The 14,173-nt window shown below is 39.3% G+C and overlaps 1 protein-coding gene across 5 annotated transcripts in view; it reads left to right on the top strand.

The window, feature by feature from the left end:
• MTMR10 (myotubularin related protein 10) overlaps window positions 1–14,173 on the top strand; it is a 51,330-nt gene that overhangs the window by 15,482 nt on the left and 21,675 nt on the right. For 3 of the 5 annotated variants that reach the window (XM_051822254.3, XM_051822255.3, XM_089311188.1), the window contains exons 4-6: window positions 571–643; window positions 1,135–1,277; window positions 8,193–8,283. In XM_051822254.3, coding sequence (XP_051678214.1) covers window positions 571–643; window positions 1,135–1,277; window positions 8,193–8,283 — 307 coding nt within the window. Of the gene's footprint in view, window positions 1–570; window positions 644–1,134; window positions 1,278–8,192; window positions 8,284–10,757; window positions 10,898–14,173 lie in introns of those variants that run through there. The other 2 variants (XM_089311189.1, XM_089311187.1) reach the window with 2 other exon arrangements.

Raw genomic sequence — 14,173 nt, 5'->3', positions numbered from 1 at the left:
AATTAATTAATTTATTTGAAAAGCAGAGTTAGAGATCTTCTATCTGCTAATTCATTCCCCAAATGGCCTTAATGACTGGAACTGGGCTCCAGGAGCCAGGAGTTTCTTCTGGGTCTCTTACATGGGTGCAGGGGCCCAAGCACTTAAGCCATCTTCTGCTGCTTTCCCAGGCACATTAGCAGGAAGCTGGATTGGAAGTGCCGCAGCTGGGACTTGAACCAGTACCCATATGGGAAACCAGTACTGCTCCAGAACCAGATATACAGATGTTTGCCTGTGAAGTGCTTGGGTATTATAATAATATTGTGCTACACATTTGAACATAATTTCCACCTCTTTTTAATAGAGTGTGGAGAGAAAGGCGGAGAGAACATGATTTTAACATGCTTCTTACTCCTGCAGTGTGCTCTAAGATACTGTGTCCTCAGAATGGTCCTAGCTGCACAGGGAAAAGCTTCCTGTGCTTTTTAGAAATCGCTGTTACAGTTTCTCATCACATGTAAACATAAGGCTTGTATTATCATTGTGAGGTTACTGGGAAAAAATTTATGTGAACATTTTTTATTTCAGAAATTCCATTATAGAAACCTCCTTCTTGGAGAACATGATGTCCCTTTAACATGCATTGAACAAATTGTCACAGGTATGTAGTATTCTGTACATATTGCTCTAATAAAAATGGGCTCTGCGCTGGAATTCTTCTTTAAAGAATCATACCTTTTAAGTACTTGAGTTGGAATTTTGTTTCTGTAGATTTACTGATGTGTTTTTTTAGTCCCTTGAACGTTAACTAAGAGAGGGAAACTGAGAAAATTATTTTAAAACGGAGATACAGATTGTACAGCTTTTTATAAAAGTTTCAATATTTTGTCCTCTTTTAAATTAAAAGTTTAATCATTAAATGTATGTAGATGGTGGTGGTTGCATGCAGATTATATTTTAAAGTATCTTCAAAAGCAAACTCAAAATAGACCCCAAAGTTCTAGGAGTTATAGACAAATACGAAGGTTGCAGAGAAGCAGTGGTCAAGTGATGGGTACCTTTCTACTTATTTTCACTGAGAAATCGTGAAAGTGTACAAAATGTAAGTAACAAAAAGTTTTCACACGTTTTTTCTATATTTTTTCCTTTTAGTAAATGACCACAAGAGGAAGCAGAAAGTCCTAGGCCCTAACCAGAAACTGAAATTTAACCCAACAGAGTTAATTATTTATTGCAAAGATTTCAGAATTGTCAGATTTCGCTTTGATGAATCAGGTCCTGAAAGTGCCAAAAAGGTAAAACTGTTAACTTGACCCAGTCCTGGGCTCCTCGCTGTCTTGGTGTGTGGAAAGCTTCATTCCTTAATTGCTTAGATTTGTTTTATGGGAAATTATCAGATGTCTCCTCGAGTAAAACAAACCCAAGAGTATTAACCGCTATTTTCTTATATTAGTTTATAGCTGCTTTAAAACATGCTATATAATTTTCTCGTCAACTCCTAAAATATTCTGGATCTAATGGGGAAATTTACAGACCTTTTTTAGACTGGTAGTGGCTGGTGTCCTTGGTTGCAGGGTTGAAGATGTGCTGTGATTGGGATTTGGTAAGGTCTTTAATTCATTCCACAAAGTGAAACAACTGAGAACTTGACTCAGGTTACATAAGAGCTGGGCGAGTTATGGGAGAGGCCTAGTAATTATTAGAGCTTCAAGGAAATTTTAATAAATTGATTTGAATGATACTTGACAGAGGTAGCTCAAAACTGGGAACTTTTTTTGGTTAAGATTTATTTATTACTATATTCCTAAATCTGTAAATATGAAATACATGGAATTCGTATACTTCAAATAACATTTTTAATTTTATTTATTTATTTGAAAAACTGACAGAGATCTTCATCTATTGGTTCCTTCACCAAATGGCTACAGCAGCTGGGGCTGGGCAGGCTAAAGCCAGGAGCCAGGTGCTCCATCTGTGTTTCCCGCATGAGTGGCAGGAACTTAAGTGTTTGAGTCATCATCCACTGTTTCCTAGGCACATTAGCAGGGAGCCGAAAAGGAAGTAGAGTAGCCGGGACTCAGACCAGCACTTTAATATGGGATGTGTGTATCCATGTAGGGGCTTAACCTGCTGTGCCTCAACACCCACCCCAAAGCTAGGAACTTTTTGTTTGATTTTTTTCCCCTTTGCCTTCCAGAATGTTTATTGCCTGATCATGAAGTAAATTCAAGGGCAAACATCTCCACTTCGCTATATATTCCAGCTCTTGCCAGCAGGGTGAAGCCTGTAGACCCCATGTCCCTCTGTCAATCTGTGATGCAGCAAATGTGAAGAACAGTGACAAAATTCCCAAAGAAAGCCTCCTCCCGTGTACTGGGAATAGAGCAACAGTGGAATAGGAGTGACTTTTTCTCAGAACTGAGGCAGCTCTGCACCACCAAGCAGTGGATGCATTTCCTTCTCATGGTCATTAGACTGCAGTGACATTTCTTGTGATGTCAAAATGAGAGGTCTAAAAGATCTTAAGGCAGCTGTCTCCATTTACTGCGATGAGGAAGTGGTAGATTTGCTTCCAGAACTAGAAGCAACAGTTCTCCCGCCACCTCAGACCTAGTTTCTTCATAGAGAGTCAGCATGAGGTGGAAGGCTGTCTGAAAATACATGACCATGGGGACTGTCCAGCAGTGTCACCATGGGCTGGCTGTGAGACTGAGTTTTTGAATAGAGTCTGTGTAACCAGCTCTTGGCACGCTCCCATTGACGATTCGATAGGTAACTGTGATGGCCCCTTTGAGCGCTTTGATTCCGATATTTGTGACTTTGGCTTTTTATAGTGTGGTATGCCTTTTCTGATACAGAAGGACTTTAGAATTAATTAAGTAGTAGACTATATGTAAAATATTTTAGCCAGGTTACTTTCTCAAACTTGTAATCTAATTGATCAAAGCATCAAGAACTTGCTTGTGACAACTCTAACTTGAAATGTATAATATCTCAAGAGAAGGGATGTTGCAGAACTTGGGAGTCAGAGTTAGGACAAGACATTTTGAGTAGGGGATTGATACTGGTAGCCCAGTATTCTTTTGGGAAGCTTAACTCACTCTTACTCCCTTACTGTATGTTTCAGATAACACTTTTTTTTTTTTTTTTTAAATAGAGAGTGAGCTGCTATTTACTGGTTCCACTTCCCAAATGTCCACAATGGCCAGACTTGGGCCAGGCTGGTGCTGGGAGCCAGGAACCCAGTCCAGGTGGCAGGGACTTGGTCACTTGAGCTATGTTCTGTTGCCACCCAGGGTGTGCATCAGCAGGAAATTGGAATCAGGAACAGAGTTGAGACTTGAACCCAGGCACTCTGATGTGGGTACAGGTATCCCAATTGGCATCTTAACCCACAAGTCTAATCGCCTGCCCCAGATGACACTATTTAACAAGTAGAAATCATAATTATTTGACTTAGTTCATGAGCCAAAAAATGGGTTATTTTTGATGTGTGAGTCAGTGTGCTCAAAAATAGGAAAAAGGTAGATGCTGTTTGTTTCTTTAAAGAGTTTAAGTCTAGTGGAGAAGATGAAGCAGGGGCAAATGGAGACTGCATAGCATAAAAATGTTCCCACACAAATGATTAGTTGCCAAATGAACAAAACATAATAAGTCCTCTGAAAATTCAACGTATCCCTTGTTTGTTGTGCTTCTGAGAATAATGAAGGCCCTCATTGAACCCTGTGCACAAGCTGCACCAGCTGGTGCCCTTTCCCAAAACCAGGATTCGGACAAAAGTCCTTTCCCTGGGGTCTGAAAGTATAAACAGCACGTTACCTCAGGCCTGAAAGAAATACTCTGTGTCTTTTGTGTAGTCATGGGGAGGGAAATACAGGAAAAACATACAGGCAATTAGAATAAAAATTTTCCTAGATTTACATATTTTCACACACAGAGAGTTGGTTATATGTGGCTACCAAAGTCTGGTGGCTTTCTGAGATAAAACAGAAATGCTGGCACACTCTTATTTCAAATGAAAGCTTTCATCTAAAATTAGGTAACTTGGAAAGTTACAGCTCAATTTTACCTCCTAGAAGCTTTGAATACTAAGTTTTCTCTGGAAAAAATGCTTTGATTTTATAAGTTGTCTTAAAATGACGAGATGCATGTTTGGAGTTTTCTGATGGGTGATTGATTAGGTTTTGAAATACTGAAAGTTTTGCAGTTTTTGTTTGAAATATGAAATCTCAAAATACTAAATTAGTTCACATTTGTTAAATGTTGTTCTAAAACCTTCTGGGTGTCTAGTCAGTGTCTCAATTTATATCATGATGAAATTAGATTATTCTTCAACTATATCTATTCATCCTCATTATCCTTGGACTGTCATGGGAAAACGATGTTTGCGAAAAGTTTGTGTAAAAGAAGGGATGTAGTGATATAGAACTTGACATCTAACCTCATGGCAACATTGAGCCACCATTTCTAGCTGAAGAAACTTTGCTTAAAGTTGAGGGGCCAAAAATGTTTTTAAATAATGACTTATTGCTTACAAATATATATATATATACATATATATATATACACATATCTATCTATATCTTTATATATATAGTTGGTAAGTGGAATGTATATGCTTTGTCTCTGCTTTATTCTCAAATTAGTTGGTTATAAACCACACCTTATTCAGGCGTACTTTCTAGAAATGAGTGGTTCTTTGGAGGAAAAAACAAGTTGGCTTTTTCTTAAACTATCATTTTTACCTTGAATATTATATTTAATCCTTGGTTTTCAGACCAAAGTAATAGAGGAAAACTGGTTTGTTTGCAAATGGGATGGAACTTGTTGAGATTTGAGTATCTCCTGTGATTGAGCTTCTCCAGTCCTGTACCACCACATTGTCTTAGAGGAGAAGCTGTGAACTATGGGTACTTCTGGCTCTGTCCAGAGAAGTGTCTGCTGTGGTCCAAAAATTCCTTCTTTTTTAAAGTAGATTAATTTTTTTCTGCAGTAAAATATTTTCCATAATTTAATGTCTTTAACACCAGCATTCTTATCATTTCTTATGATAGGGCACCTATTTCAAAGCCAATTTTTAAAGATAGTTTTTCTAAAAATTTTAATGTTTAGGGAATAACTATGAAATTGGAATGAGTTTACATGAAATGAGAACTTATTTTTAAGTCTTTCAAAAACTCAGGAGAAATTTGCTGCAATTTTTTTTAATTGTATGAAAAAGTTCAGAAAGAAAGACACTTGGCTTTCTCTTCAGAGGGTTCTGTGGTAACAACATGAATGTAATCCATGTCCAGTCAGATACACAAGTTTATGTGCCTTTGTGTCCCCAAAGATACCCCTTACCTCAGTTATATGAAAAGGCTGTCTGTGCACCTGTAGTCAGACCACCAAACAACAGTACCTGCGGTTCAAGCTGTGTCCCCTCACCCCACAAATCACCCACTGCGGGAGCAGTTACACTGAGTGCTAGTTTCACAGTATTTTTTTCTTTCTTTAAGTGCAGGTGATATTAAACATTCTCACTTCCTAACCTAATGAGATACAGTGCTTTTTTAAGGGACTTTTTAGAAATAGATTGTGTTGGGTTTTATCTCGCCGATAGGCTTTGTTTTGTTGTTATTCTTGATGCTTTTGCTTTGTGACCACAAAAAAAAGTTGTATAGTCAATGATCTGTGAATTTCTTTTATGTAAACAGGGCTTGTGACTGCTTTCTAACTGTCTTAGAGAATGTGATAGACTAGTATTAATTGATGTAGAGCACTGTGGTAACTAATTTTGTCAACTAGTATTTTTAATACAGCTGCTATTAGACACAAAGCACCCTCAGAGGGCTGCTGACCCGGAGCTACAAAATGCCCTGGTCTCCAGGCCGGTGCCCGTCTGCAGAGGCCCTCAGCCCAGTGTCCACGTCTGCAGTCTCCTTTCTTCTGTTCTCACTGTAATGCTTCCTCATGCCTTTCCTGCCCTTTTTGTCTGTGCCTCCTCTAGCACTTACAGTTGTCTGATTCACTGTATTTTTTCTTGTTTGTCTTAGTCAGTGTCTGTCTTCTCCACTAGAATATAAACTTCATGGGGACAGGGATTTGACTTTCATTCACTCCATCCTTGAGGCTTTGAACATGGTAGGTGCTCAGTAGTATTTGTTGAATGAGTAAGAAATGTGGCATCTCCTCTTAAGTGATTGAACTTGATGGTCGAAGTGTAACAACTACCCCTGTCCTACTTTTACTCCACACTATTATGTGAGTACCTTGAAAGTACAGTTCTGTAAGCACAAATAATTAGTGCCACTTTGTGTTGGAATTGTCATTATTTGGAGACAACAGAAGGGTTTCTGAAAGTAATACTCTGAAAGTGGTTCAGCCAGTGAAGGCTTGTGGAGGGAGTGGTGTGGGACAGAATGGATAGTTCCAACATGCTTGGCTGAGAGGAGTAGAAGGAGTTCCCAACCCAAGAGTGTGACAGAGGAGGTGGCTGAGGCTGTGAGATACGTTCATACGTGGTTTTCTCTGACCACGAACTACTGAGTTGAACATTGGGAAGAGAGGGGTGACCAGTGAGGAGAGCCAGTTTTATGAGGAGTCAAGAATAAGGGAATTTATTGTATAGGTATCTGGGAAACATAGAAGATACCAAGAGAGCACAATTATTATTCCAAATGACGTCTTTCGAAGAGAATTCTTAAGTAATGTGGATTTCCAGGATGTAGGGAAGCCTATTAAAGTGTCATAATGTAAATATGGCTTAAGGATGTAGCTATGGCAGTGTAGTGAAATGGGCCGAAAAATTTGTGGAGAAAAGTACAACAAAGCTTACAAGCTAAATATCGTGCCCAAGGGGATAGGAAGAGGTGACTTTTTCAAAGTACAGATTTCAGTAGTTTTGCTACTATAAGAAGTACTTCGAGGAAGACTGATAGAGTAGGAATGGGAATGTAGATAACCGTCTTCTTACTTTTCTAAGTGGGACCCTTAGAGAAAGTTCTAAAGATATTGAGAAGTTGAGATACTGTGTAAGAGGAAGTTTGTTTTGTTTTGTTTTTTGGTTGGAAGTAGTGATCAATTTCATTTCCTTGGTTGCCTGTTATAATTTAGTCAGACAAGAAACATTTATTCCATGGAAGATATTTAACATATAAAATATAGTTTAAATAATAAACTGACACATGTTTTGTGGTTAATAGAATTTATATCAAGTCACTCAGAACACCACTAATTTGACAAAACTAGTGACTAAACTTTTCTTGCTCACTGTCCAGAGTATGTTGTCTGGCTTAATGCTTTACCTTCTAAGTGATACTTAACCTTGTTTACATTTTGCTGGACCCTTCTTGCATATGTCTTACAAAATTTCTTCTTTCTTCTCTGCTCATTTAAGAACTTTTTCTCCCACAGTCTAGTTCAGGATTTGTAAGCATAAAGTACCATCCTTCATTCTATCCAACAGCAGTTGAAAATAATAAAAACCCAAATTCCATAAATGGAGCTCCTCCAAAGGCCAAGCATACAGTAAGATTATCTTCACCACGCCTAGGTATTATTTTCTAGGTGAGCAGATTGGCTGAGAGAGGAACTGACTTCACTCCAGTTACATAGCGAGTGCTCGATGGAGGAATTCAAACCTCGATCCGTTTCCACCTCAGGACGTAGTCCCCCACCACTGTAGTCTAACCAGGTTTTTTTGATGTACCTCTTTACAGCCACCCATGTATTTTGGGTTTCTTTATTTTTTGTGGTTGTGGACTTTATATTAGACTTTTTTGTCCATGAGGTATAAACTGTAAAATTGTATGCCGTGTGTGTGTGCATATATATACACCTTTCCAGTCCATTCAAAATGAAGCTTTTTTTTTTTCCTTTCTTTTTGGTGAGTGGATATGTTCTCACTGCCTTTCTGGAGACTGCTTCTGTGACTTTACAGTTCCATTTACTGGAATAAAATTACTTTTCTGTTAAAATTCAACTTACTATATGCATACTGAATACTTACCGTGTACTGATTAAAGATTTAGCAGTATCCTGAGGGCACATCAGTGAATGAGAAACTTGGCCATAAGGGGCTCTTTCACATTCTAGGTCAACAGAAAAACCTGTAAATAGTATCTGTAATCACTGCCCCATGGTGATGCTCCCAGTGACCAAGGCCTTATTGTACATTTCATTTAACTAAGTGTGTTAAAATCAAATTCTAAATGTAGAATTTTTCCTAGGTATGCCTTGCAATAGCTCATTATTCCCAGCCAACAGACCTCCAGCTACTCTTTGCATTTGAATATGTTGGGAAAAAATACCACAATTCAGGTAAATATGAACATATTGAATATTGTAACTAATTTTACATGTATAAATTTTATTCTTATGTTTATCAGAAGCCTCCAAGCACATGAAACTTTAATAAACAGATTCATAACTGTTAGAGAAGCACTGTATACTAAAAGAACCAATATTTGTCAGATTCTATTTTTTTAAATTTATTTATTTATTCGAAAGTCAAAGAGGGAGATGGAGAAATGTAAAGAGAGAGATCTTCCATCCGCTGATTTACTCCCCAAATGGCTGCAACTGCCAGGCCCAAGCCAGAAGCTTCATCCATGTCTCCCATGTGAGTGCAGGGGCCCAAGCACTTGGGTCATTTTCTGCTGCTTTAGCAGGGTGCATTAGCAGGGAGCTGGATCAGAAGTGGAGCAGCCAGGACACAAACTGGTGGCCATATGGAATGCCGGCATCACAGGGAGAGGCTTTATCCCCCTACACCATAACCAGATTGTTTCATGAAAAGTGGTCAGGAAGAACCTTAAATGACTATAAATGTGGTCTTACAAGATTCATGTCATTTTTTAAAAATTTATTTATTCAAGAGACAGAGTTACAGATAAATAGAGATGAGAGAGTGAGATCTTTCATCCACTGGTTCATTCCCCAAATGGCTGCAACAGCCAGAGCTGGGCCGGTCCAAAGCCAGGAGCCAGGAGCTTCTTCCGGGTCTCTGATGTGGGTACAGGGGCCCAAGCACTTGGGCCATCTTCCGCTGCTTTCCCAGGCCATAAGCAGAGAGCTGGATTGTAAGAGGAGCAGCCAGGGCATGAACTGGCACCTGTATGGGATGCTGGCGTCACAGGCAGAGGCTTAGCCCACTACACCACGGCACCTGCCCACCACATCAAATATTTTACCGCCAGTCACTTACTTGCCTTTTATGATGAAGAATAAATCTTCAGCCCATTTTAATTGGTCGCACAGGTTAAAATAATCTTACTTTTTAAGAACACTGGCAAAAATCTAAAAAGTAGTTGAAAAGCATGATCTTTTCTGGCAAGGTATAATTTCATACAAAAGCTGAAGTGGTTAAAAATTTTAATGGATTTCATTAAGATTGCCAAAATACTGACTTTGTGTTTCTGAGTAAGAGTAATGAAAGGAAGATGAACATTTATCCAAATGACAGAATTTTGTGTAAGTAGAATAGTTTTGTCTGCATTATCTGGGTCAGCTGTGATGTCACCAAGGAAAATTCTAGAGGAGCTTGTGATTCTGTACTTTCTAATTATATACAGATATAATTTTAATAAACTTTTTAAAATCTTACAAAGATAGAGGAAAACAAAAAGGCTGTGTCTTAGCCCACATGTGGGTTAATGACTGCAGGTCAGCTAGATTGAAGCACACGAAGTCAAATAAATCAGTCTGTTGTATAATGAAAGACTCATTCATTGCAGCCTGGTCTGGGTCTTACAAATTATTAATAACTGTACTGGACTTTTATATCTTGTTACTTTGAACCCTGTGATAATAATCTAAATAACCTACAAAATAAAAGTATATTCCAACATCACTGTATTGTAAATACATTAAAATGTAGTATTGGTACTCAGTGGATGGTGTAAGTACATTTTTATTATGTTAAAAGATATCAAGACTAAAGAGATGTTATATGCAAAAATGCTTTGCAGAACAACTTGTGTCTTATAGTGCAATATAGAAATTGGATGAAAAGTATTGTGACTTAATTTTTCTTTTCAAAATGTACACTAGTTATAGCTTAGACTTGAACAGTACATTTGCATTTTTAAGTTTATTTCTGAATATAAACTAAATTCACTTATTATCTTAAAGTAGTATAGTTCCTGCACTGTTAGGTAGGTGTTCCTTTGGGTCATCATCAGGCTTACAGAATGGTGATCACCAGTTACCTTCAATAAGATCCTTTTGCAAAGTTGCAAGAGAGTAGCATTGAAAGTTTCAAGGGGTCTATGGACGAGTTGAAGGAGACAGTCTTCAGTTCCCACTTAAACTTGTTTATGAAACAGACCAGTTCTTCATGCTACTATTTTTCTAATAGAAATGATTTGGTCCGGTGTATAGACCCATGACTGGTGCAGTAATTTAATGACTTGGGCTTAGCAAATGCAGTAAACTGTTCCACAGTTGGTAACCTGATGCCTCCTCTAAATTGTTTTTCACGTTTCTCTTCCTTCATTCCTTTTAGGCATCTTAGATTTATAATGCTTCAAACAGTTAAAAACCAAAGTAGCTCCTCTCCTACTGGGTTTTCTATTAGTCAGTCCTCTGTTTCTTCTTCTATAGTTTACTGGTAAAACTTAATACCTAAAACATTCAGCAATACCTTTTTATATTACATTCTTCAAACCCGTCCAACTTTGACAAGTACTTCATGAACATAACACTGGCCAAAGTTGTGTTAAGATGACTCATAGGATAACATCCTTTAATATCCTTCCATGCTGTTACAGAAGCATAAACTGCATCTTTAAGATCAAAAGAAGCCTGAAATTTCCACACACTACAGTCAGAATTCATTAAATTGTGAGTGAAAGATGCCCAATAATCTACTCTTGAACTTCTGGATGACACCTTGATTCATTGCCTGGATTAAAGGAGTCCTTTTTGCAGGCAGGTAGGTGGCAATGCTATTTCCACAGTAAAATCTGAAATTAGAAGATGCCCCTGCAACTGTTTAAGAAAAGAATCTTTTACCTGACCTTAAACATTGTGAGATTTTCTTTCACAAACCTGCATCACAAGAGTAGAAACCATTTCTGAAAAGTTCAGCAGTCATCCAAACACTTCTGTGGGTGTCCTGAGTACAGGAAAATGTGTAGCAACCACAAGGTTCAGAACTTTGCTGCACACAGACGCCACGGGAGCACTAGCAACAACAGTGATTTCTGTTTTTTCTTTTCACCTTGAAAAGAAACCATGAGAACTCTTTTCATTGATCAGATTATTATTGGGCAAAGATTTTTAAAAGTAGAGATATATCTTTGTTATAAAATTGATAAGGTGTCAGATTATGCTTCTGGACTAAAGAATTTTTTTTAAAGATTTATTTATTTACTTGAAAGAGTTACAGAGAGGCAGAGGCAGAGAGAGAGAGAAAAAGAGAGAGAGGAGTCTTCCATCTGCTGGTTCACTCCCCAAACGGCCACAATGGCTGGAGCTGGGCCAATCTGAAGCCAGGAGCCAGGAAATTCTTCCAGGTCTCCCATGCAGGTGCAGGCTCATGGGCTTGGGCCATCCTCTAGGCCTTTCCCAGGCCGTAGCAGAGAGCTGCACAGGAAGTGGAGCAGCTGGACTTGAACCGGCGCCCATGTGGGATTCTGTCACGGCAGGCGGCAGGTTTACCCACCATGCCACAAGCACCGGCCCCTGGACTAGAGTCATTGAAAACCGCCTGACGTTGTTTGTAGGCTCAGTGCCAGCAGCTCTGCCTCCTAATGGAACTGCTTATGAATACTGTGGTGAGGTCTGAGGTTACATTGTGGTTGCACATCAGAAAATGCACCTTTTCAGTGAAATTTATTTTTAAATTTTATCCTTTATGTTAACACAGGTCTTAGATTTTTGTTTGAATCGTTTTTTTAAAATACTTAATCCATTTGAACCATTGTAGGAATTTTTAAAGTTTGTTAATTGTCAGTTCTTTTACCACTCGTGATTAAATCAGTCAGCCACAGGCATCAGAATCACTTTGGGGCCTTTAGAAACGCAACTACGTAGGTTCACCACAGGCTCATTAAGTCAGGATATCCCCTTTAAGAGCCACTTTCTTTCTCTTTTGAACACAGTAATGATCACAGTCCTCTTTTTACCTTCTTCTGCAGTGTCATTAATGTGGTAGTTTTCTTTTCCTGTGTGAACCATGCGCTGGCTCGCTCAGCTCTCACTCCTTTCCACTGGTTTCACTCCCTTTTCCTACGTGAACCACGCACTGGCTCGCTCAGCTCTCACTCCTTTCCACTGGTTTCACTCCCCAAACGCTCAACAGCCAGAGCTCGAGCTGGGCGTGGGAGCTCAGCCGAGATCTCCCATGTGAGTGGCAGGAGCCTAATTATTTGTACTACAGCCTGCTGCCTCCAAAGGTTTATATTGGCAGAGAAACTGAAGTTAGGGTCTCTCGCCAGGAATCAAACCCAAGTACTCAATGTGAAGGGAGTGACTGCTAGACTAAAAACCTAGTCCTGACCACTGTTGTTATTGATCCTGTTGCTTGAGGCCAAACTGATAATAGTGGACCGAATTAGCTGGAACCTCTAAAAATTAACGGGAAATCTAGGCTTAGACTTCTAAATTAGATCACAGAGAAACAGTTTCATAGCAATAACACATTCTCAGCCTTGCTTAACAAAATCTTCAACTCAGAACACTAAAAACTATTCAGTGTTAGCCTCTCAGCTAGGGCTTTGTTATCAGTCTATTTACACACCCCTCTTAAAAGTCTGAGTGTATTCTTTATACTTGTCTGACAGTGCTGTGGCTGGGACATCTGGTACAGTGTTGAACAGCAGTAACATTAACAGGATCATTTCTCTTCCTGGATTTGATGAGGATGCTGTGTGATGTGTATTTTTCATAAATTCCCTGTTTCAAGTTACAATCCCTTTTACTCCAAATTTGCTAGCCTTTTTTTTTTTTTTTTTTTTTTTTTTTTTTTTTGGTAAAATGATAAACAGGTGTTGAACTCTGTCAAATGTTTTCCTGTATTTACCAAGCTGGTCATGTGGGTTTTTCCCCCAGTTTAGTCATATGATGAATCACCAGTTTTCTGGTATTGAATAGGTTTCTGTGTGTTGGTGCTGTGGAATACTCCATATAGATTGGGAATTGCCTGATAATTCCTGGCAGGTTTTATGTTCTGGAGAGACCACTGTGCCCGGGCTGCCCAGTGCATATTCTGGTGGTTGTGTTTCCCCACAGAAAGTGCTGAGATGAACTGGACTCCAGGAGGTGGGCTTAGAATTGCCATCTTCATATTTAACAAATTCCTAAAATTAGAATTACTAATTCTTTTTTATTTATTTTTTATTTATTGGAGAGGCTGAGTTACCGTGGGAGGGAAAGACAGGAAGAGTGCTTGTTCACTCCCCAAAATGGCCACAATGGCATGGCTGGGCTAGCCTGAACCCAGGAGCTTGGGATTCAATCCAACTCTCCCACGTGGGTGCCGTGTATTTTTGATACAGATATTTGAGCCATCATCCACTGTTTTCCCAGGTGCATTAGCAGGGAGTTGGATAGCAGGTGGATCAGCTGGCTCTTGGGGTGGCGTTCCAGTATGGGATGCCAGTGTTGCAAGCGGTGGCTTGACCTCCTACACCGTAATGCTGGTCTCACACTGAGTAATTCTGATGCCAGAAAAACTTCACAGTTACATAAGAATTTTCATAATCTACAGTGGCACTCTCCAGTAATGGACATATTTTCTCCTCTGTGCTGCCTAGAAGGATAACTACTAGCCACATGTGACTCTTGAGGACTTGAAATGAGGTTAGTGCAACTGAGGAACTCAAATTTTATTTTCATTTTAGTTTATATTTCATTGGGCACTTACAGCTAGCAGTTTTTCTTTCCTGCAGCGCAGACGTAGAGTTCAGACCCCATCTAATTCTCTAGCCTTTTTCCCACCATCGCTTGCATCTCTACTGCTCTAACAGTATCTAGTTACTTGATGTTGTACAGTTGTACTCTGTTTATGTTCTCTGCCAGTGTGTTTGCGTCATCTTTACCAGCCACCTGGCCACTGTGACTCACTCCTTAGCACTCTGTTCAGATGTGGTCAAGTCTTGAAGCCTCCTGCCCCAGCCTTCCTCCCCAGCAAGAGTTAGGGGTTTCCTCTCCCGCGTCTTCATTGCGCTGAGACATCCAGTGCACTGCGATTACTGCAGTCACGGCC

The sequence above is a fragment of the Oryctolagus cuniculus genome, chromosome 12, assembly GCF_051225735.1.
Source record: "Oryctolagus cuniculus isolate XC-2025 breed Fujian yellow rabbit chromosome 12, ASM5122573v1, whole genome shotgun sequence".
NCBI classification, from domain to species: domain Eukaryota; kingdom Metazoa; phylum Chordata; class Mammalia; order Lagomorpha; family Leporidae; genus Oryctolagus; species Oryctolagus cuniculus.
The sequence above is the reverse complement of the archived record's forward strand: the minus strand, read 5'-3'. Positions and strand labels throughout refer to the sequence as shown.